Below are 26555 nucleotides of genomic sequence, written 5' to 3' on the forward strand. Positions count from 1 at the left end.
TTGGTTGGTTCTGGTCACATGACCTGCGCTGCGCTTGTGGCATTCTGAAAAGTTGATATGTATTTATCTGGATGCGGAGCGGACACGCCTGGAAAAAACGAGAGCATAGCACCTTGTCCGCGTCGCTTCCATTATGAGCGCGCATACCGCGCATCTACATGTGAAACAACGAACTTGAGCGCGCATATGAATGGCCCCTAATGGAATAATCTCCCGATCAAACTCTGCTTCCCAAAAGCTATAAACTGCCTCCAGAACCCAGTTAAGGTACAAAAATCTATTCAACAAAAATAGTGATGCAGTGAAGTCTTTTATTCACCCAGCCGAGTCGAGAAGCCCCTGTCTGCAGCCTGCAGATCGAGGCGGGGCTGAATCTGGGGCGGGGCTGCACGTGTCGCCCCGCCCACATGCCTTCTCATTGGTTGTAGGTAAATTAATAATGTCGAGATAACGTAACTCCCACAACTCATCTCATTGGTGGCAAAGTAATGACGTTGAAAACATTATGGAGTTAAGGGAAATGAAATAGCAGATAAAATAGCAAAGGAAGTTACTAAAAATAATCAAATTGATTTTACAGTTAGTATTAGTAGAACAGAAATTAAGAGTATTATTCAAAATAAATTAAAGAAACAATGGCAACAACAATGGGAAGAAAATAGGAAAGGACGATGGTTTCATAAGATTCAAAGGAGAGTGGGAGAAATAAGGTGTACAAGGAGGAATAGGCGAGAAGAGACAATAATATCAAGGCTTCGGTTTGGACACAGGGGATTAAATGGAACATTACTGTAAATAGGTGAACATGGCACAGGGAAATGTGAATATTGCGGGCATGAAGAAAGAGTGGAACACCTCATATTAGAGTGCGGGAAATATGAAACTGAAAGAAGACAATTGACCTTATGCACGAAGCGTAATATGGAATTACCCATATAACCAAAAGATGGCAGCAGAGGATTATTTATTATACAGCTGCCTTTTAAACTCCCTATATTTTTCAAGACGTCTTGCTTTTCGATTTATTATAAAATTACTAGTATAATAAATTGTAATACTTTTACCGTCCTTAAGTATATATAGTATAGCAAGTGCAGAAAATCATTAAGCTCACACACAAACAGCCTATAAGAGTGAATTATTTAAATACTAATAAATAGTTCACTACAAATACATTAAATAATTATGGTATAATAATTAAATAATGCACTCAATATGAATCGATAGGAATATGAAATATTTTATAAAATTTAATAACTACATCTTTTAAGTTTTATCTTGAACTGTAAAATCTATTGATCTATATATATATATATTTAACCATACTTGTTCCCGCTGTAGTTTTGTTACTCTAAATTTAGTCTGAATCATTTAAGGTCTTTTTTGCCATCAGCTTGTCAGATGTTTGGTCCAGTTATTACTGTCAATCATAGCAATGTATCGCGCATATTTAGCCGAATTACTCTATTTTTTAAACTGGCATTTGTCATTCTTGAAACGGTATACATGGACGTTTGGTCCTCTTAGACAAACAACACTTTTCTTCGATTGTGAATGGATTATGTAGAGAAAACGAACAAAGTACGCTCATATTACGGCACAGTACAGTTCACCAGAAATGCCTTAGCTGGCTTGACTAAATAAGGAAGTAATCCGATATGGTCAATTAATAGCGAAATTAGAAGAAATTAAAATATATTTCAATTTAGTAGATATACTTCGGGAAGGGTCAACAGATTGTTATAGGGTGTTATTTCAATTACTTAGATAAATAAATGTATTTGAGCGCAGACTGCTGTTTCGCGTGTCACTATTAGATCGGGAGGGAGAATCAGAAATAACTGTGAACATTATTATCTTAAATAAATAGTGAAATTCATTTATGTGTCATCATAATTCATTCACGTGTCATAAATGTTTGTATTTATATACAACTCTGTTTAACAACCCTTTTCTATTTATTAATTTAATAACATAAGGATAGTGGACACTCTTGCTGAGAATTTTCCACATTTATGCATCTTATTAACAATTAAGACAATAATAAAAAAAAGCTGTAAATAAACACCACTGGTTAACATTGCATAACATGCTTGTAAATGTATGTAACCTTGGACAACAAACCAGTCATAAGCGTACATTTTTTAAAAAACTTAATTGAGATTTGTACACATCTTAATGCTGAATAAATAAGCAAAGAATTCAGCGTTTATATAAAACGTATAATTCATAAGTATAGTTTCCAACTGCATTTCCTGTTTATTGTGGCAGCGACGTCAATCCATTTCACTAACCAATGAGATGAGTTGTGGGAGGGATGTTGCGTCGACGTCATTAATTTACCTACAACCAATGAGAAGGCAGGTGGGCGGGGCGACACGTGCAGCCCCACCCCAGATTCAGCCCCGCCTCGATCTGCAGGCTGCAGACAGGTGCACTTGGCCGAGTCTTCTCTGTTGCTGTGTGTAGCAGCCTGTGTCAGTCACCTCTTTTAACTCCCCCCCCCCCCCCCCGACTCCTGAATGTCACTCACTCACGCGGGCATGCACTGACTGCAGTCTCATGAAGAAACGCAGCTTTTTGATATGAAGTTTTTCTTGTTCTCGAATACAAATATTTTATTAAGTATTTGTTCGAAATAATTATTCGTAAAAAACACGCTATTTGTGCCTTTCCGAATACCGTATTCGGGTTCGGCTCCACCCTACTTTCTACATTGGATACAGCATACAGATGCATGTTCAATTTTCAGAGTCCTCCCGCTTGAGCTACTCTAGGCAACAGGACAAACGAAACAACTTTTGCTTCGATGCGTCCAGTTTAAACTGCTCATCACAAGTTCGGGAACAACTGGTGGTTTATTTTTAATGCCGCCCTGGATTGCATCAGAGCATTAATTGTTAGTTTAGAACATTTTGTCACAGGTCACCGGCTCCTTGGGACTCCTCCTTCCTGCAGGCACAGCCTACATCCTCTGTCGCTCCGGCTCCGCCGCGGATCTCCGGGACTCCGCCTCCGCCTCGGGCGCCAGAGCCTGTTCCACCTTGGCCCTCCGGATCCTCGGCGTCACCCCGGATCATCGGCTCTCCGTCTTCGCCTCGGGCTCCTTCTCCATCTGCTCCGCCTCTGTCGGTCGGCCCCATGGAGTCGGCACGCCTTCGTCCACCATGGTTCCTCCCTCCGTCGGCTCCACAGTGGGCCGTCATCATGGCTGTGGTCTGGGTCTGTTCCTCCTGCCCTGGATTCCTCCTGTTTCCTCCCTGGCTCCTCCCACCATCGTCGCCCCCTTGGACTGTCCTGTCTGTCACCTGGACTTTTGTTTTGGTCCCCCTCCTGGGGTGGCGTCCTCCGCCGAAGCCTCCATGGACATTTTCTGTTTTTTCGCCCCTCTTTTCTGTTTTGTTTTCTGTTTTTCCACGGCGCGAGGACGCGCCTATTCGGAGGGAGCGTAATGTCACAGTTCTGTCTGTTTATGTCTTTGGTTTCACCCGTTATCTCCCCCTGTTGATTTGTGTCATTTGGTTTAGCCCATCGTTTGTGTGATTCCCGGCACCTGTCTCTGTAATTAGTCACCCTTTAAAAGTCTGTTTGTTTCTTGAGTTCACTGTCGGTCTTTGCTTATGTTACCTGTTTTTCGTGTGTGGAAGTATTCTGTGTTCTTGCCAGTTCCTGCTTGTATCTCTGAAGACTTTATTAAATGTATATAGTGTTAATTGTTTATCTTGTCTCGTCTCGCTTCGTCCAGCACGTACAACCGTAACACATTTGACTGCAGATTGTTTTGTAAATGAGGCACAGTGTAATGGACAGTTCACAAAGAAATGTTTTATGGAAGAGGAAGCAGCCAACTGTACTGGATCTGACAGCAGCTGCATCACAAACCGTAAGTAAACAATTTCATAATACTGTTTCTGTAAATGACGGTTTAAAATGGATAATGTGCCATGGCATTTTTTTAAAATGCAGTACCAATAGTTTGACTACCAAGTCAAATTAGTACAAACATGTTGAGTTTGTGATTGCCACGCAAAATGCTAGAGTTTTTGTTCAGCATGAGCTCATTGAGTTCTGCACACTCGTAAATCCCTTTCATTATAACCAACAAAGTGTAAACACAGTGTAAATTAGATTCATTGTGCAGTGTAGATAGTTTCATTAATTATATCGTGAGTTTAGCGAGAGTGTAGAAATCAGTAAGCCCCGGCTGAACTGATGTGATTGACAGCTTCGGTGATTACCGAGAAAGTACGTGAGTGACAGCTTCAGCGATTTTGTCTACGGTGTGTCCAAACTTTTGATTGGTAGCATATTTGGGTTTGTATAGTTGAAGCCAGCCAAATACCATGCTTACATCTATTTTGGCCTATGTTAAACATACACACTCTTAAAACAGATGCTTAAGAAGAAGCCTTGGCATAGTTATCCCACACAAACTGCACGCAAACTCCACTGGTTCTTATGTTTTGTGAACATGCCAAGGTGCAGCATGCAGAAGCACGAACCAAATCAAAAAGCAATGCCTAAATTCATGATTTTTAATGAAGAATGTTTAAAGGACTAACAATTGAGCTCACCATTTATATTCAAGCAGGCTGAACACTCTGGCTCCATCCAAAAGCTGAAAAATGCAGCCTCTCGATGGGAAGGCAACAATGCACATCCGAATCCAATGATTCTGTCACATACCGTATACTGAAATGCCTTAGTCTGATTGATTGTTGAAGGCAGCAGATATATCTTATAATATCCCACTTTCATGTGTGTTTAATTCCATGACAGTCAAGCTAAAAAATAAAGAAGCCAAATACATGTTGAACTTTTTTTCACTTTTCATGTCATTTCTATCTAAACATTACTGTATTGTTGTAATTAAATATTCACTTAGTTGTCACCAAGGCTCTTTCTAGTTTGTTGTCAAACTACACTCTAAAAAACACTGGGTTATTTTCTGAACTCAATTGTTGGATTATGCCTGTTGGGTCATTATGTTGGGTTATTTTTTCCAGTGTTGAGTTGTTTTTGTGTAACCAAGCTATTGGGTTAGTGGCTGAGTCAGTCTTACTGACCACCTGAGACCAGTCTTAAGACCATTTTTTATGGTCTTGGTCTTGTCTCTGTCTTGTCTTGGTCATAGACTAAGAATTTTGTTTCAAGGCCAGTCAAGACCACAACTGCTGGGATATCACCAAATTGCCGGTACATTATCTGATTTATTTACCACCATTATTAAAGGGATAGTTCACCCAAAAATGAAAATTGGATGTTTATCTGCTTACCAAGTGTCACACCCCCGGACTTTCATGTTGGTTTCTCCCATTTTCCCCCGCAGTTCTGAGTGTTTTTGGTTTCTCCCTCATCGTCTGCACCTGTGTTTGTAATTAGTCTGTCTATTTAAGGTGTGTGTTTTCCCCTGTATTCTTGTTGGTCTTTAATGTTATCCTGATGTTTCCACTCCGTGTTCCTGTGTCTGCCTGTTCCCATTGGATTTATTAAATGTTCGTCTTTTACTACGTCGTTGTTCGTGTGTTCCTGCCTGATTTGTGACACCAAGGGCATCCAAGACATAGGTGACTTTGTTTTTTCAGTAGAACACAAACAAAGATTTTTAACTCAAACGTTGCAGTCTGTCAGTCATGTAATGGCAGTCAATGGGCACCAAATCTTTGAGAGTGAAAAAACATACACAGATGAAACCAAATTAAACCCTGTGGCTCGTGACGATACATTGAAGTGTTAAGGCACAAAACAATCGGTCTGTGCAAGAAACTGAACAGTATTTATATCATTATTTACCTCTGATCCTATGCAACATTCAACTGTCCTGAGTGTGTTCACAACAGCCGGCTCATGATGCGCAAACGTGCTCTGGCCTTGTAATCGGTGAAAAGTGAACACTTTAATCGGTTGCCAGAATCGGGATAAGCACCAATAATTACCATTTTGAGTAGCCATTTTGACCATGCACTGTGTAAACAATGAACAATGCGCTGGCTGTTGTGAACGCACTCAAGACAGTTGGACATTGTGGTGGATCAGAGGTAAATAATGATATAAATACTGTTCAGTTTCTTAAACAGACCAATCGTTTTGTCTCTTAACACCTCAATGTATCGTCACAAGCCGCAGGGTTTAATTTGGTTTTGTCTGTGTTTTTTTTACTCTCAAAGATTTGGTGCCCATTGACTGCCATTATAAGACTGACAGACTGCACCGGTTTTAGTTAAAAATCTTCATTTGTGTTTTACTGAAGAAAGAAAGTCATCTACATCTTGGATGCCCTGGGGTAAGCAGATAAACATTTAAATTTTTGAGTGAACTATCCCTTTAATGTGATTGGATGTAAAGCTTCCTGCTTCAAATGAAAATGAAACTTTACTTCCCCCCTATTGTCCACAACAATATTTGAAAGGTCCCCCTTCACTCACCCAAAATATTTTAGAGCTTAGCTGACTAGAAAGATGTATATTCATTATAAAAATAATTCATAAAAATAACAAAATACTAAGAAATATCCTGGATTTTTAACTGTTTTAGTTCATTTTAATGCTTGTTTTGTCTTATTTTTAAAAAATGTAAGTCATCTTGAGGCCCCTTTAGAAGTTTGTTGAGGCCCCATAGTGGGCCCCGGCCCTCTGGCTATATAAGGATTGTTTTATTATTTTATTATTTAGGGATTGTGTCAAAAATGTCACCAAAACTAATACATACACCCACAAAATTTAAGATATTGTTGCAAAAAAAAAAGTGCTTGAGATTATGAGTGCGTGAGATGTGGATTTTTATATTATAATATGTGACCCTGGACCACAAAACCAGTCTTAAGTAGCACAGGTATATTTGTAGCAATAGCCAAAAATACATTTTATGGGTCAAAATTATCGATTTTTCTTTTATGCCAGAAATCATTAGCATATTGAGTAAAGATCATGTTCCATGAAGATGTTTTGTAAATTTTCTACCATAAATATATAAAAACTTGATTTTTTTTTTTAGTAATATGCATTGCTAAGAACTTTTAAGGCGATTTTCTCAATATTTCGATTATTTGCACCCTCAGATTCCAGGTTTTCAAATAGTTGTATCTCAGACAAACATTGTCCTATTTTAACAAACAAGATATCGATGGAAAGCTTATTTACTCAGCTTTCAGATGACCTAAGAATCTCAATTTCGACAAATTTACACTTATGACTTATTTACACTTATGATGGTTTTGTGGTCCAGGGTGACATATGATATAATTAAGCAATATCACAAGACCAGGAGAAATGTTTTGGAAAAAAAAGATATTGCTTTTACACAAACATTCAATAAACATTTATTCTCACAGTTATGTCTGAATTTGTAATTGTAGCAATTCAGATGCAGCTTCTGTGCCACCACAGCAGTACAAATATGAATTTTGTTGTTAGAGATTTTATTTGATTGGTAACAGCCCTGTAAGTGTCCTATTGTTGTATTTAATGATTAAAAATAAGGCATTTCTCAGGCAGTAAATGTTGATCCTTCAGATGAATTTGAGCAGTGCTGGTCTGGTCTTGGTCTTGACTCGGTCTCAACCTGCCTTGGTTTTGTGTTGTCTCAACCCCTCAAAGTCTTGGTCTCAACTTGGTCTTGGATTAGGTGGTCTTGACTACAACACTAGATTTAATCCAACAAGCTGGGTTAAAATAACCCAACACTGGGTTTTTCCATATTTGGAAAATGTTGGGTTGCCAAAGTTTTGTCTGAAATCAGTTTCAGAAGGTACTTTCGTGCACAAACGCTTCCAACAAGTCACCTGCCTAAGCTTTCAGACGCCGCATCTGTAAGTCTGCCTTTAAAAACAAACCAAAAATGTTTCAAATGGCATCAGGATCAGCAGATGATGACAGCTCCCTTCAATCTATACAGGACATGTATTATCAGATACAAGAGCCGCATGTGTGATGCAAGAGCATGTGTCTAAGGAACACCAATGAGTGCATCAACACCTCAATGTGTGAAGCTCGGATCATTCTGCTGAAAGTCACCATCCAACCCAAGCCATCATTAGCAGCTGTGTGTAAATGACTGACGTGAGCTCAGCGTTCCAGCTGGCAATGAAAGCCACGCAATCTTTATGAATTACAGTGCAGAAGCTGAGATCTGGAAATGTCAGTTCACACTTATCATGCTGCAGCTGGTATGGTCTGAATGTTTTTCCCTTTAAGAGTTATGGCAGCTCCGTGTCACTTTAAATCCAACGCCTATGAACTGAAATCATGCAGCCACTGTGTTTCATTGAGAAGATATTGGCGATTAAAGCAACAATGGCTTTATTTGGTGTTTTGATTAAGGCATGTAGAAGTATTTCTGTTGTGAGTGGATGGGTGGTACGCACGCGTATCCGTTTGTTTGGTCCGTGTGTGGGTGTGTGGTCTGCGTGTTTCTTTTTCCGACAGCTCTGGTCCATGTTAAATGAAAACATACGACTGAGTCGACAGGTGACAGGTCTCATCACGCCCACTCGCCTTTGTGCATTTGGACAGATGCTCCTTGTCGCTATGGAAACAACCTGGTTCCTGTTCGGTGGCGTTCGATCATGGCGGCCAAGGAGATTGTGAAAGTGTTAGTCCAGCTGAAGTGCCTTGTGGAGCGCAGCTTATCTCTGAGGTCATTCCTAAATAGAAACTCCAGACATAGATGAGCACTAAACAAAAAAAAAAAAAAACTGTCTGGAAGCTGTAAAGACTGGAAGCATCACTTACGCAACTACTATCCCTAGTGTTTACTAAAGCAAGCTCATGATTTCTAGTTACTTTTTAAATTTTTCCATTTCTTTTTTTCTTTTATTGTAATTTTTTGCTTATTTATTGTTTTTATCTATTGTATGTTATTTATTTATTTACTGTTTTTATATTCTTACCTATTGTATGAATAAAGGGTGCTATATAACAACAATAACAATCATTATTAATATTGTTGTTATATCATAATTTTAACATTTTAATTATTATTGAATGATATAACTGAAAATAATATTTAATTTACTGCTAATATTATTATAATTAGCATATTATTATTGTTATTATTATTATTATTACTGATATATGATTATTACAATTATTATTTTTATTTGACATAATGTGACAAAAATTGAAAAAACTATTTTATTTACTGCTAATATTAGTATAATTAGCATATTATTATTAATATTACTGTTAATAATAATCATAATAATAATAATAATAATAATCTAATTATTTTCTATTTTCACCTGATGATAAAAAAATAAATAAATAAAAAATTGCACAACACATTTTCTACTTATTAATTAATTTGACAATAAAACAGAATTTTTTTTTTACTGCTAATATTATCATAATTATCATATTATTGTTTCTATTTTTGTTATATAATAATAATAATAATAATAATAATAATAGGTTTTTAAAATATTTTTACCCGATGACAAAACAGAAAAAACTGCACAACACCATTTTTACTGCTATTATTATTATTATTATTATTATTATTATTATTACTGGTATCATTATTATGCTTTCTTATAATAATAATAATAATAACAATAATAATAATAATAATAATAATAATAAATTAATAATAATTGTTTGTATTCTAATTCTAATTATTTGATTTAATTTGTTGTTATTTACTGCTAATGTTATTGTAATTAGTATATTAATACTGTTATTATTATTACTATTATTATTTTATTATAATTATAATAGTTTTCTATTATACACAACATTTTTTTCAGCTATTATTATTATTTATATATAATTATTATAATTATCAAACTTAATTTTCACATGTCAAATAATAATATATTAATAATGCAGAAGAAAAAGCACAATCAAAACATTATTAAGAAATTAAAAGTTTTTTTTTTTTCACTTGCTCCAGTAGGAATTCACTTAAAGAAAACATTCTTAGCAAATGCTTTCGCTCTCGTCCGTCTTGCGCCAAGAATTTTATCTCTAGCGGCGCAATACGAATGCCCCCAGCCGTCCCTCTTAACAACGGCTCAGAAAGTCCTAGCAGGCACTTAGCAATGCACCACTTTGAACACCTTAACAAATGCTTTCTGTAACCATTCGCCCTGTTGCCATGTGGAAAAGGCATTTGTATCACGCTCCCGATACCATCATGTGTGACAATGTGAGGAAAAACCACATTTGCAAGCAGCATTAGTGCACAATTACAATAGCGGGATTGATCTATTTCCACCACCATAGGTGATAAGACCACAACTTCCCTCAGGATACTATATGCTGGCATATTTCTCGTTTTCATTCTCTCTCTTTCTACACAAATCGCAGCTTTGATTTAGTAAACAGCGCTCTGGGGGTAAACACTGACACAAACGGCACAAATTCAGGATGTAATCCAGCTCTTGGACAAAAGCATGCCGTTTGAATTAGCTCTACGCCTACATCTCAGCCAGAGCACTGGCGCTCACAATGAGGCTTAACAGCACCCGCCAGGACCGCGCCAAACCTCCAAACCCCTGTACTCTTAACATATTACTCCTTCAGACCTCAGAGAGAGCCCAAAAAGACAAGTGAACAAGGCTTCATCCCTGTGAAAATTCATTTTAGTGTTATGAAAACTGTGCTGTGACATTGGCATACATAACTGGCATTGTATAATGCGGAGAAATTAGGGCTGGGTAACATTTTAAATATTTACAATATATTATTTTGATGGTGCTAACAAGCTGAATATCCCATTCTGTCCAGCCCCTTCTTTTTCCACCCATCTCCTCAGATCCCACCCAGCCTCCCTCTACCATCTCCTCTTCTGAAGACAGTCCCACCTCTATTGTTTTCCTTCAGCCCTTAAGCTCCTTCTCTAACTCTACTCTGTGGAATGGATCTGCCTCTGGTCTTCCAGGCTCCAGCTCCACCTTGGCAAAAGGATCCTCTGGCTCCTTTTCAGTCCTCTGATACCCCTTTTTCACCAGCATTAACCGGGTTCAGAGCTATGCTATTGTCAGTTTGGAGTTGATTTGACTGACGAGCCTTCCAAGAACCAGTTTGTTTTTTCACGGGCTACAGAGCCACCAAAGAGCCAGGTCCACATCACTGAATACATCTCACCTTCCCCAGCAACGCTAGCATGGAAGCGGAGACACAGAGACACTAGGCTTGCTCGAGACCCACCGGCCCTGCGCAGACCGACTGGCGCATGCTATCAAAGCACTGTGAGAGTGATTGGAGAGAGCTTTTGAAATTGCTCTCGCAGTACTAACCGACCGGTCTGCGAAGCACCAACGCATATCGCACAAGCCTAATATCAACAATGGCAGACATTGTGTTGCTCCTGATGTTCATGGCTTTGCAAACCTACATCGGCATCCAAACATGGCGAATCCAACGTGTTAGTGTTTAGCTGATATTTAAAAAATGGTGTTCAAAAGTTTCTGTTCATCTTGCTGGTCATGGTAACCCAACCCCCAGACCCTGACACAAGCGGTTCTAACTTTTAGACCAGCAATGTTTTAGTGCTACTTACGAACCACTTTTCCTGGTTCAGAGTTGGTGCTTGGGTGTTGAAAGATTTAGAACCGATTTGAAACTAGGCTCTGGCTCCGAACAAGCACTCAAACTGCCTTGGTGGAAAAGGGATATGAGCTCTGGATTCCACCTTGGCCCTCCAACTCTTCCTCCACCTGGGCTCCATGCTTCCTCAGCTTGAGCCGGGTTCCTTGTCCCTCCGGCTCCACCTTGGTCAGTTGCCAACCTGCCTTCACCATGGTCTTCCACTCCTCTAGATGCCCTTCATCCCTCCATCCCTCTGGCTATGCTGGGTTCCTCTTTCCTTCTGGCTTTGGCTTGGTTTTTCAGTCCCACCAGCTTCACTCCAGTCTGCCGAGCCCCCATTACTACCTCAGTCAAGCGTGTCTGTGGTTCCACCTCAGCCTTCCAGGCCTCTGGTGTTACCTCGGGTCTCTGTTTCCTTGACTTCACTTAGGTCTCCACCTCCATTGGCTCTGTCTTATCTGTTGTCCCCCTGGTTTACACAATTAGTCTATCAGGTCTACACAACTGATCCTCCCTTTCTCAACTCGGCTATAAGCCTTCAACCTGGCTATATTCTGGTTCCCCATGGGCATTGAGATTCATCGCCAACACAACCCCAAAAAGCCTAATATCAACAATGGCGGATGTTGTGCTGCTATTGATGTTCATGATTTTGCAAACCCACATCGGCATCCAAACATGGAAAATCCAATGTATTTGTGTTTAGGAGCTATTTCAAATATGGCGGTCAAAAGCTTCTGTTTGTCTTCTTGGTTATGGTAAACTGGTCCCCAGCTCCTTATGCAAGTGGTGCTTAGTTCTAGACCAGCAATGTTTTGGTGCTACTTACAAACCAATTTTCCTGGTTCAGAGCTGGTGCTTTAGGTATCTGATTTGAACTGATTCCACCTGGGCTTTACACTCCCTCAGCTTGACTGGGGTTCCTCATCCCTCTGGTTCCATCTTGGTCAGTTGTCATCCTGTCTTCACCCTGGTCTTTCACTCCTCTGGAGGCCTCATCCCTCCATCCCCCTGGCTCTGCCGGGCTTCCCCTTCCTTCCAGCTTTGCCATGGTCCTCAGTCCTACCAGCTTCGCCCCGGTCTGTCAAGCTCCCATCTCTACCTCAGTCCAGTGAGTCTGTGGTTGGCCTTTCAAACCTCCAGTGTTACCTTGGGTCTCTGTTTTCTCAACTCCACCTCCACCTCCATTGTCTCTGTCTTCATCTGTTGTCCCCCTGGTTTCGTTAGCCAGGTCTACACCATTGCTCCTCCCTCCCACAACTCTACCATGAGACTTCAACCTGGCTGTATTCTGAGTCCCCATGGATGTTGAAATTTTGATGTCCAATAAAGTGCATCCATCCATCATAAAAAGTGCTCCACACAGCTCCGGTAAGTTAATAAACGCCTACTGAAACGAATCGATAAGTGAGACAAATATCCATATTTAAATACCTTATCTCTAGCTTCCTCTAACTTGGATTCCAATGGATGATGAAGGATGTAGGCAAACGCGGAAGTGACGGACGCAGAAGTCCAGTAAACATAGCAAACAAAACACTGGTCAAAAATAAGAAACACAAAATGAGGATTTATAAAGATAATTATTTTGATATAAGCCAAGAGGAGACTAGTTTCCTTTGCTGTAAACAAAACTTGGCTTATGCTACGCCTACGTTCTACATCATCCGCTGGAACTCCACTCTCTCATGAACGTGCATACAGTTAATGGAAGCTAGAGACGTTTATAAAGTTTTAAATATGGATATTTTTCGTACACAAACACATCAATTTGCTTCAGAAGGCCTTTATTAACCTCCCAGAGCAGTGTGAAGTACTTTTTTTGATGGATGGATGCACTTTATTAGAATTTAAAATCTCAACACCCATTCACTGTTATTATAAAGCTTGGAAGAGCAAGTACATTTCTTACATAGCTCCGATTGTATTTGTCTAAAGGAAGAATTTCTTCATGATTTACTCAACCTGGAGCCATTCTAGGTGTTTTTCATATACAACTAAGATGGCTCGAGGGTGAGTAAATTCAGGGGGTAATTTTCATTTTTGGGTGAACTATCCCTTTAATTTTCACCTAACAATATAACAGAAAAAAAGCTTTGCATACCACCACCATCAATAATAATACATACACACAGAACAGACAGCATGATTAAAATGACTACATAAAAATCAAAACAATCTCCTGTGTAGCCATAACATCAGTACTAGTTTCAGTGGATAAGGACAAAGCCGAGGGACATTAGCAAGTATCCTTCTCAAATGTACCCCCGCCCCTCGTGCCAGCTAAGCCTGCAAATTGATTGATTGCATGCTCAAAAAGAGAAATGGCAGGATGACAAGGTCAATAAAAGTAACGGGAGTCATACAGGCCAAAATAAAACCATAAACCACAGCCAAGAAGAACAAAAGTCACAAGGGATTTTGTTCATGTGGAAATACCAGTGAGCTGATTCCATTATTTGAACCTGCCTGTCGATCTTTGTTAAAACTTCAGCACAATGTGTATATATTTTTAGAATTGTGTTAAATAGCTAACATCTGTAATTGCACATGTGAGCTAGGTTGCAAGAATGTCTTATATTACTAATTTAATATTTAAATGATAATATTATATATTTAGAATATCATATACTGTCTGTCCCCATATCCTGACATATATTTCACAATACTATATGCAACAAATAAACAATGAATAGTTTACTCCAGTTGAATGCAAAAAATGTGTGCGTGATTGTGGCCAAATGCATGTTTACATGTATTTGTATGCGTGACTCTGAGATCAAGGAATGGGAAGTCTTATTAAAAAGGATGCCATGTTCTGTTCGACATCTAACAAGACTCTCCTCTAATGTCTGAACCCATTTAATAGCCTGCACAGCAGCTGAAGATTTAGACCCCGTCTGAGCACAGAGCGCCCCAGCTGAAGACCGTTCTCACTCTCACTTCTTTCACCACTCTGCTATCACTCTAGAAAGACAGCAATTACTCACACAGGTAGGGAGTCAATATTCAGACACACTGCAGTTATTTCTTGGGTACATGCTGCAAGATAGGAAAAGCATTCGCTGCATCTACTGGCACATGGAGCAAGACATGCTGTCTGGAGTAACGTAAACGCAGCTATGGACTAAATTCACATACTATCCATCCTAAATAGTACACACATTCAGAATTATTGCAATCACATTGCATAGTACATTAGAAATATTTTTTACAGTGTATGGAAGCCTACTTATGATAAAAAACCACTTAATTTCTCACAAATTTTCTCACAATCACAGCATGCCGATATACAGCCATATTGCACAGCTACTCGTGTAATTTTGCATTTATACAACAGTTCGATGGCACAAATACATAAGAAACAACAATGAAGTGTCTTTAAAACACTCTTTTGTGCAGAACTGCTTCCTTCCACCATGGATTCAAATCTTGTTGACAGTTTAACAGCTGAGCCCAAGCCTCCGTTACTTCGTTATTTTGAAAATGTCACTTTAGACCTAGATAAAGGAACATTGAGTTGCTTCATTGAAAGCTTATTGTATTACTGTATTAAAAGCTCACTGTATTATGAGAGAGATGGACTGAGCGAGTGTCATTACCTGCATCTGATACGGCATTCATTCTTCAGATCAATCTCATATTCACAATAAAACATTAGTTTGAATGTTCATTGAAGAAAGCGATATCTTTGTCATATTATCCTTTCATCTGTTAAGGGTGATTTCCGATGATAGCGCTGCTTAGTGCATTTGTTGGCTGTGTCTTACAAGATGTTGATGAAAGTAAAAATAACTTCCTTGTTTACAACCCTGTTCCAGTGTCTTTCAGTATAAAAGTCTTTACTGCTGACTCACTCATAAAAACAGTCTCTTGTCGCCATCTAATAGAACCATGAAACTAATTACCATCACAAACACACACACACCGTTTCCCAGTACTAAATACTATTATTAAATACTACTAATATTTATATAAAATATTATTTATTGAAAAATATTTAATAAACAACAACAGCCAGCATAACATTTACTAGCCAATTCATTCAATATCTCTAGAATATCACACTCCTCTCAGCCAATCAGATTCAAGAACTAGAAAAAACTGTTGTGTTTATATTTATATATATAATTATTATATATTAGGAATGCATATATCAAAATTCTGACTAAATGTTTGACAATTGTGAGCTTGTATCTCAAAATTCAGAGATTCTGACTTTTTTTCTTGAAAGTTTATAACTCAATTCTGACTCTATATATTGCACAGTGTGAATTTCCCAATGCCACTTTAGAACTTCCAATTCTGACTGTAATTCTCACAATGTTAAGATATAAGGTCACACTGTGTGATATAAAGTCAAAATTGTGTGTTATAAACCTATAATTAATAGTAAAATTTCAAAACTGCCACAAAGATTCACAGCTGCAAGGAAAACAGTCTGAACTGTGAGATGTTAACTCTGTATAACTGTATAAATTGTGAGATTTATAAGCATGGAATTACGAGAAATAAAGATATAATTATTATAAAACTGAGATCACAGGTCTGAGTCACAACTACCATATCGGCCCAGACTGATCTGATTAATAATTATTGCAAAAGATATGATGCATGCATGGCCAAATTCACATTAATTTATTATTTTTTTTTTTTTGAAAGTTTAAAATGGATGAGTTTATTTATTTTTTTAATCTGAACTTGGCTAGTGTGCAACATATCTTTTGCATGAATATTAATGAGACCAATCTGGTTCTATATTACCATTTCATTTTTTTAATTTTTGTTTTTTTGATTCTGCGGCAGAATCTGGATTCCACATATTTTCCCCTATTGTGACTTCTGTGAAAATACATGTTTCTTTTTTAAATAAAGAGTTCATGACACACAACACTGGCTGGTGGTTTTTTTTATGGATGGTGTAAAGTGCATCTCCATTCAGCCTTTTTGTCCCTGGCTGTGACACTTACCTGAAGGCTCAAGTGTATGTTTGCTTGTTGTGTAAACGCACCTTTTGAATGATATAAATATGTGCGACAGATCCTACAGATGCATCGTATGTGCTGCCTTACATAATGCTTTGTCCTACATGTGCTTTTTATTAACAATAACTAAAAATTGTATGTACTGATCCAGAATCACGACACATCAGTGAATCAATTTTGCTCCATAACTGCAAAAAAACTGCAGAATAATAGCAAGAGGCCAAACAGAGAGATGCGAATCACTAATCTATTCTCTGAGCTCTTTAACTCACATCTATCAATCTCCACCTGTCTGCCAGCTCTTTTTATTCTGTCCTCCTGGTTTGTGAAGCCAACAGCGAGCCAGTAATTTTCTTAAAATTATTCCATTTGTACTCTTTCCCCTCTCGACATTTCTGTATATCTCTGTCCTTCCCTTTGTGTCTCTCTCCAATTTTCATATTTTCAGGATTTTATTACCCGTACAAACTTTTATGAAATGCTCAGTTGTTTTTGTCAGAGCCTGGGAATAGGGGCACGGGGACGCGGTAGAGTGCTCTTGCATCTCTTCTGAGTTAATTGTTTCCAGAGCTGTGCTTGCGTGAACTCATTTCTCAGCCTCAGGCACAGATGAGCTCGAGGGGCTTCTGCTGCTTGTTTCTGTTCACCTGTGCAGGTCCTGTGGCAGCTCACAGACAGACCTGAGTAATAAATCCACGCTTAATAAAAGTCTGTAGGCTCTCGTTATAAAGCTGTCAGTCATATTTCTGTCAGTATTTACATTAGCAGTCAAATTTCATGTTCTTCTTCTTTTGTTATCTAAGTACATATTGTGATAGGATGTTATAAGTGTACTTTTGTACTTGTAATTAGTCATATTCACACCTCTGAAATATCCAATGAATGCAGTTTTTTAGTTTATTATATTTTCAATAGTACTAACTTATTTTAATTTTGTACACCCTAGCAACCACCCCAAACACCTTATCACCACCTAAACACCATAGCAACACCCAACACCCTAGCAGCCACCAATAAGACACTTTTAACTCCATAGCAATCAATCTAAACACCCTAGCAACACCCAGACAACCTAGACACCACCTAAACACCCTAGCAACATCTCAACATCTTAGCAACCACCCAAAACTCTCTGGCACCAACCCCCACTTTCCCAATGCCACTTTACAACTTCCAATTCTTTAATTCTCACAATGTTAAGATATAAAGTCACGTTGTGATATAAAGTCAAAATTGTGTGTTATAAACCCACAATTAATAGTAAAAATTGCTACATAAATGCACAGCTGCAAGGAAAATAGTCTGAACTGTGATATGTTAACTCTGTATAACTCTGTATTAATTGTGAGATTTATAAGCATGGAATTATGAGAAATAAAGATATAATTATTATAAAATTGAATTAAAGTCACAACTACCATATTGAACCAGACTGATCTGATTAATAATTATTGCAAAAGACACCCTAGCAACCACCCAAAACACCCTGTCACTAACCCAGAAGACCCTACTAACCACACAGCAAACACCTTAGCAACAAGCCAACACCCTAGCAACCACCCAAACACCTTAGCACCACCTAAACACCATAACAACATCCCAACACTCCAGCAACCTCCCAAAACACCCTAGCAACACCCAGCACCCAAAATACCCTACCAACCCCATAGCAACCACCACAAACACCCTAGCAACACTGCAACACCCTGGCACTAACCCAGAAGACACTACTAACCCCACAGCAACCAACCTGAACAGCTTAGCAACTCTCCAACACCCTAGCAACCACCCCAAACACCTAAGCACCACCTGAACACTATAGCAACACCCTAGCAACCACCTAGATGACACTAATAACCCCATAGCAACCAATCTGAAAACCCTAGCAACACCCTAACAACCTAGCAACCACCCAAACACCCTAGCAACACCCCAACACCCTAACAACCACCCAAACAACCCTAGCAACACCCCAGCACTAACCCAGAAGACCCTACTAATCCTGCAGCAACAAATCTGAACACCTTAGCAACACCCCAACACCCTAGCAACCACCTCAAACACTTTAGAACCTCATGAACACCATAGCAACACTCTAAATGCTAGCAACCACCCAAAATACCCTACCAACCTTATAGCAGTCACACTGTACACCCCAACACCCTAGCAACCACTCAAAACACCCAAGCACTTACCCAGAAGACCCTACAAACCACACAGCAAACAATTTGAATACCCTTGCAAGACACCAAAACCCTAGCAACCACCCAGAGGACCATGCTAACCCCACAGCAACACCCTACCAACCACCCAAGAGCCCTACAAACCCCGCAGCAACCAATCTGAACAGACAGACAATAACCCACGATCCCAGCAACCACCCAAAAACATTAACAACCACTCAGAAGACCCTACTAACCCCACAGCAATCAATCTGAACATCCTATTAACACCCCAACATTCTAGCAACCACCCAAAACACCCTAGCAACACCCCAGCACTCTAGCAACTACCCAAAATACCCTACCAACCATATAGCCACCACCCTGAACACCCTAGCAACACCAACACCCTAGCAACCACCCAAAACACTCTAGCACTAACCCAGAAGACCCTACTTACCCCACAGCAACCAATCTGAACACTCTAGCAACACCCCAACACCCTATCAATCACCCAGAAGACCCTACTAACCCCAAAGCAACCAATCTGAACAGCCTAGCAACACCCCAACATCCTAGCAACCACCCACAACAGTAAACTCTAAAGCATTACCAGAGTAACTATCTTGAACATGCTATTAACTGCCTATTAAAGCCCTAGTTATTATTATCCTTATTTCTTTTTTATATTCTTTTTGTTTAAATTTTTATTTACTCATTTAAGCATATCTTAAATGTTCAGAACCAGCTAAAGCCAATGTGAATGTTACCAGAGCTACTGCTAGTACAAACTGTACTTTTTGCTGTGATGACGTCTAAAAAGAAAACTGACATTAAGTCAATAGAGCTTTTTTTTTAGCAAATAGTTAGTAAATATTCAGTTGCCAGTAACCAGTTCGTAAATTCGTAAGACATAAAATGTATGAATACTTATCACACACTTCACATGTACACAAGGTAGGTCTGAATTTGATTGAGAAAACAGCCAAATTCAACCATTTATGTGCTTAAATTCTTTCCTATTGATCACATTATTCCAGGTCTACACCACCCTTTCCAATCTGATGGAAATTTCACTTCATCTGATGTTTGAGGTGTTTACATGAAGGATGTTCAGTCCAACTGATCCATCAACTGAACACATTACTAATGTATGACTGCATGTAAATTTAAACTCAAGCTAATGTTTGAGATTCCCAACCATATTCATTTTTTATACAAGGTGTGACTCTCAAATCGCCCTGTATATTTAAAGGGTGACAAGAGCGGATCAAATAACATCTGCATAGTCTGCATCAGAGACAATCCTGTTCTCTAACCCATGTATAATGCATGAAACCACAGAGAAAGAAAACCGTATACCTGTAGCAAATATCAAAACTTATTGTGTCTTCACGGATTTGATTCACATTCTCAACTGTTTGGCATTTCAAAATACTGGTTCCAACCCCTTTTCCAAACTTTCCAGTCTCACATTATTTTTCATTTTTCATAACCTTAGGGAGGTTTATAGCACTCACATTTGTGACAGACAGGAATGAAATTATAACATGCACTGCATATCAATGACGTGACGACAGCAGGTCTATTCATACAGCATATATCAACCGAACTACCTTTCAAAAATCAGCTGTGACTTTATATTTCAAGCAGTGAGTTCGATTATGACTCAAGTCTCTTTCATAATCGAACGCAACCATACCCTTGTGAAAAAGACACTTTTAAAAAAGTACTTATTACGGAAATAACTGAATGTAATATTTCAGACACTTAACTGCATCTTATAAATGAAAATGCATTCGAGTTTAAATTTATATTAAATGCAATTAAGTAAGAATATTTTTCTTCATTATTACTTCAGTACAACTAAGTGCACTTCTTTTTTTACAAGGATATTTATTACTTCAAATTTGACTGGCAACTGTATTACACTTCTGTGTGAACATAGTTATTTTGCTATAACAAATGACAACACGAAACAAGTCCGGGCTGAAAAAAATGAGTTGAGCTTCTTCAAATCAATGACAGCCAGACAATGCAAGCAAGAGCTTTTTCATTTGACAAATGTGACATTAAACATCAGCCTGCCATTCCTACTTGACATCTCTTCCCCACCCCACGACGTGTCAAACTTACCACGGGCTTTCTGGCTGACGTCCCGGAGAAGCACTTCATAACGGACGGGTTCCTCATCCTCATTAAACACCATGTCATCTGCTGTGATGTTGTCATCACGCATCTTTGTGTATGGCCCCTCCGTGGCAAAGTAACACGGCCGGTCGTCATTCTTATTATCGCTAAACATGAGCAGGGCGTGTTTGTGCCACCCGAAATGCCGGTGCATCCTGACCACAAACTCGCCCAGCTTGTTGTGCGTGGGGCCGATGTTGGTGATGGACGAGTACAAATTGAAACCCAGTGCTCTCGCCCCAGCTGTGATCATCGGAACCTCCCAATGTGTGGTGAAACGGGCCACCGGTGAGGACGAGTAGTCACAACCTGGCCCGATGAAGGCCCAGGGGTTATATGAGAACTTCAAATCCACAGCCACAAGAGGAGCCACTGAATCCGAACAAAGTTCCTCCTTGTTTTCGCTGCTGTTGAAGACCAGTTGTAGATGGTAGCCTGGCAGCAGGTTGGGGTCAGAGTTCACTTTGTCCAGGGCCCAGTGCAATGCTGGGCCAACCCGGCGCCATGCCCAGGGGTACGCAGTGTTGTGTAGAGGCAGGATGACTGCCAGGGTGATGTTCTTTTGAGGTGAATGGGGACTGAGAGACTGAGGCTGGTTTTGAGCGAGGGGCTCCAGTTCAACCACTCCAAATGACACACCGCTTAGCAGAACTAGAAGAGTGAGCCTCAGCGGCCCCATCCGGAACACTTCCATTCTCAAAATGGATAGAAAGGACTATGACTCTGAAAACATCAAGACAGAGACAAACTTCAGAAGAACTGATAGTCCATCATTCACAAAGTTATTGTTTACAGAAATTAAATGAAAAAAAAAACTGTATACAACTAAAAACGCCTACAGCAATAAGCAGTGTTAGAGGTTCTTCAGTAGAAAAAGATGAAATAAATGTTCTTTACACTAAGAAAAAACAAAAGGTTCTCTTAAAGGGGTAGTTTACTTTCAGAAAAAAAAAGATGTTTGTCATCCAAGGTGTTCATGTCTTTATTTCTTCCACCGTAAGGAAATTATGTTTTTTCAGTAAACCATTTCAGGATTTCTCTCCATGTAATGGACTTCTATGGTGCCCCCGAGTTTGAAAATGCAGCTTCAAAGGGCTCTAAATGATCACAGCTGAGAAAAGAAGGGTCTTATTTAGCAAAACTAGTTATTTTCTAAAAAAAAAAAAACATTAAAATTTATATACTTTTTAAACTCAAATGCTCATTTTGTCTAGCTCGGCAAGACCAGCATTTGAGTTTAAAAAGTATATAAGTTGTAATTTTTAAAAAAAAATAACCAATCGTTTCACTAGATAAGACCCTTCTTCCTCAGCTGGGATCATTTAGAGCCTTTTGAAGCTGCATTTAAACTGCATTTTGGAAGCTCAAACTCGGGGCCACCATAGAAGTCCATTATATGGAGATAAATCCTTAAATGTTTTCCTCAAAAACACAATTTCACAATTTGACTGAAGAAAGAAAGACATGAACATCTTGGAGGTGGGGGTCAGGGTCAGTACATTATCTGTACATTTTTGTTCTTAAAGTTGACTACTCCTTTAAGAACTGTTTCATGTAAGGTCCTTTGGGGAACCAATAATGTTATATTTTAATAGTAACGCATCATATAAATATATTCTTAATAACTGAGAAGACTACGCTATGTAATGGTTTCAATAATTAGTATGATTGCCTTCGCATATGAATGAAACTAAACCAAAAGTTTAACTATTTTTCACTTAACACAGCGTTGAACTTCTAAAACACAAGACAAGTGTACAGAGTCCAGCATTTACCAGCGTAGTCGACAGAATGCAAAAGCGCGTCCCCGCTTCAACCTTTCAGACTAATATATTAAAACACACTTTTGAAATAAAACATCATTTTACAGACAAAAACGGCTAAATGAATTTAATTAATATTTTACCACAGAGCAGGTCGTCATTTGGTGTCATAATCCCTTTGCAATCCTCGGCTTCCTCTGTAAATTACAATCCGTGATTCGTGAATGCGTTGGTAAAACTCCTGTTTCTTCAGAGAAAACGCGTAGATTATTACAGCTCAAACCAACTCATACAACTCACAGGAATGAAACTTCAGTATCTTGACCCTCTCCACAGAAACCAGCATGATTTCTCAAGCTCCCCTCTTTCCGAATGTGCTGAGGAAACGGTATTCGCAAAGAGGAAATCTTTCCCTTTCCTGGTGCGCATGTGAATTTCTTGGAAACTTTGTTAGTGAGTATTGAGGCTTCTTTGGTTAAAAATTGTTGAACGTGTCCTGTCCTCCTTGCTGTTTTCCCAACTGAAGAAGATGTGCAAATCGTGTAGATTTGATTAGGTATACGCGCGATGTCACAACAAAAAGTGAAGTCAATGTAAAAATCACGTTCACATTTGCTTGTACAAAACTCGACTCTCCATGAGACAAGCTCACGGATTTTATAAAATAAAATGAAAGGTGCGCGTTTATTGTGAGGTGCGCATTCTATGTTTGAAGGCTGTTCTCCCCTCCAGCTCATCCAATGAGTGGTGGGTCAGTCAAAGCGATGTGAAGCTGAAGGTGGGAGGAAGAGAGAACTGAGAGAGGGAATGACACAGTGTACGAGCCTAAGTACAGGCGGGAGAGGAGGAGGAGAAAGAGAAAAAGAGAGATGTAGAAAGAATGTTTACAGCCCTGTTGCGCAGCCATGTGGCATCATCACCCCATTCTGTCATGAGAACCTCTGACAGATAGATAGATAGATAGATAGATAGATAGATAGATAGATAGATAGATAGATAGATAGATAGATAGATAGATAGATAGATAGATAGATAGATAGATAGAACAATTTACATAAAACAGTTGATTAAAAGATGGAACGATTAAAAGAGAATGATTAATATAAAATGACAGATAGACATATTATACCCAAAAATACTTGCAGTGGGCTACCTGTTAAAATTTGGGACCAAAAATTAGATTTGACACTTTGACCTGACCATGTTTTGTTACATACCTTTCTATCAAAGTTATCTGACATTATCAAGATAAATTTGTTCTGATACAGTTTCACTTTTCAGTTCTCATATTTTATTACAATTTTCTAAACTATAGCGAATAACCTGAGATAACTAAGAAATGTTCAAGGTGTCTGAATACATCTTGGCTTGACTGTAGGAGAAAAAAAGATAGAATAGAACAATAGTGTGACAAACCAATAGAACAATAGACAGAGCATCAGAACAATAAATAAAACAATAAACAGATAGTGTTTACAATAGAAAATTAGATGATAGATAGATAGATAGATAGATAGATAGATAGATAGATAGATAGATAGATAGATAGATGGATAGAGAGAGCGTCAGAATGATAGAACGATAAAAAGAATGATAGATAGATAGAACGATAGTGCCAGAATAAAAGATAGTGTCAGAACAGAATAAGTAAATCAATTGAAAAACAAATAGATTGATAGCTGATGGAACAATAGAATGATAGAGATACCTTTTTTATGATAACATGCATAGATATAGACAGGCAATAGATACAACCATAACATTAAAGAACATTCATTTTTAACTTATCCTTAATTTTGCATTTTTACACTTGCTTACCCCAGTATTTAATATATAGTTACATGTAATGCTGATTGATTAGAACATGTGTGGCTCAGCAATCATAAATAAATCGTTTGTTTAGAAATGACATTGCTGCTGGACATATGTTTGTTGTAGCTACAAGATCATTGTGCCCTACACAGGATGAGCAGCCACTTCATCATTGTGTAACAATGATTTGACCTCTTGCATGGGAATACACAGGAAAAACAGCCTGCTGGACAGATGAGAAAGCAGGACTTGTGGTGTTGTCCATGCCACTGTGCGAGTGTTTGGTGTGAGGCGAGGTGAGGTGAGGTGGGGTCCTTCTCGACCTCCGGCATTTTAATCACATGCCTTTCTTCCTCCTCATTGTTCCAGCTTTTTCACCCACTTCCTCCCAATTAAAACATGCTATTTTTGTCCGTTACGCTTTTATTGGCTTCTGCTCCGTCCTCTTCTCCTCTCTGTTCTGTTCTCTGATCGGCTAAGCGTCTCATTTTGCGCGTCCTCAGCAGCACTCACCCTGACAAACAACTTCCAGATCAATAAAGCACAGGGAGGACCTCGGCCGCTGGCTTCCCGTATGCAGAGCGACATGCTGTGCGCCAAGCCAGCACCTCCCGATTACAGCTGATCGTAAATAAGAAACGTAGGGAGGGCTTGACAGCTGATATATTGTGAGCCACTTTCTCTTTTCCCGCCTCCAGGAGGGCTGATGTGTTACTTTTAAACTTCTGCCACCGTCCTTGTGACCAGATGCCCTTCCATTCATTCCCTGATTGCCCATGCTGCTTATCCGGACCCCCCTTGCACCTTTGACCTCATCCGGTCAACCACACACATACCAGTGGCTACAGTTTCCAAAACAGGATATGTTGCACCCTTACTCATTCTGTCACTCGTGCTTTCTCTGAAAATGCTCGATTACTATGTTACTCTTGCTATTTCTGTAGTATATAGTATGTATACCGTGTACAGTGTAATAAATGGATGCAATGCCTGTACTAACAAATTTATAGTTCATCAGAATACACATCCTTCACAAAGAAACTGGAAGTTGCGTTGGCAGAAATGCAAAGTTTTTTTTTTTGACTGAAAGCAAATGAGAATGCCAAAAATATATTTGGGGTACTCTCCCGTTCACTGCTCTTGGATTTTAACCAACTATGACGACTTCTGCAATTAGGAGCCCGGAAATGTGAGAAAGGTCCATGATTATAGCATATGTATCATGTCACATCTCATGAGGGGTGAAAAATGTCAGACAATTTTTGGTGAAATAAGCTATTTTCTATATGATTTATTTTTAAATTGTTTTCCCCCCAAGTAAATCACATATTGACATGTATAACATCAAATAATAATTTTTATAAATTATAATAATATTACATAACTAATATTTTTCATAAAATAGACGGACAGTCAGACAGACGGATAGATAGATAGACACAGACAAACAGTCAGACATATAGATAGATATACAGACAGACAGATAGACAAACGGATATAGATTAGATAGATAGATAGATAGATAGATAGATAGATAGATAGATAGACAGACAGACAGATAGATGACAGACAGACAGACAGACAGACAGACAGACGGATAGATAGATTGATAGACAGACAGATGATAGATAGATATACAGATAGAGAGATAGATATTTAGATGACAGTCAGACAGACAGATGATAGATAGATATACAGATAGAGAGATAGATGATAGATAAACAGATAGACAATAGATATGCAGACAGACAGATATATAAACAGACAGATAACAGACAGACAGACAGACAGACGGATAGATAGATAAATAGATCTCTACATATTACAAAGGTGACTATTTTAGCTTGCAAAATGGTAATATTCACCTAAAAGTTGAGCGATTTGCATCTTTTTAAAAATGTTTATGATAATGCATTAGCTTTGACCTAGTAGGCAGTATGCTGTATAAACTGTGCAGTGTGCAGTAGGCCGTTTAGAACACAGCCTCTCTCTCTCTCTTTAGTGTTTCCAGGGTTGTTATTATGGGTAACCTCCTCTCATCTCTTCCCTCTTCTCCTACGTTCTTCTGTATTACTCACTCAAACTTAGAGGAGTTCAACCTCCAATAAATCCTCC

The 26555-nt window shown here is 38.8% G+C and overlaps 1 protein-coding gene across 1 annotated transcript in view; it reads right to left on the reverse strand.

Annotated features, from left to right (window-relative positions):
- The window catches only part of npr1a (natriuretic peptide receptor 1a), a 174574-nt gene extending 151225 nt beyond the window's left edge, over positions 1–23349 (reverse strand). Inside the window, exons 1-2 of the mRNA XM_073822471.1 lie at positions 22772–23349; positions 20812–21588 (exon numbers count right to left, since the gene is read on the reverse strand). Coding sequence (XP_073678572.1) covers positions 20812–21559 — 748 coding nt within the window. The 5' untranslated portion in view covers positions 21560–21588; positions 22772–23349. The remainder of the gene's footprint in view (positions 1–20811; positions 21589–22771) is intronic.
- Between the last annotated feature and the right edge of the window lie 3206 nt (positions 23350–26555).

This window comes from Garra rufa, chromosome 17, assembly GCF_049309525.1.
Source record: "Garra rufa chromosome 17, GarRuf1.0, whole genome shotgun sequence".
In the NCBI taxonomy this organism is placed as follows: Eukaryota; Metazoa; Chordata; class Actinopteri; order Cypriniformes; family Cyprinidae; genus Garra; species Garra rufa.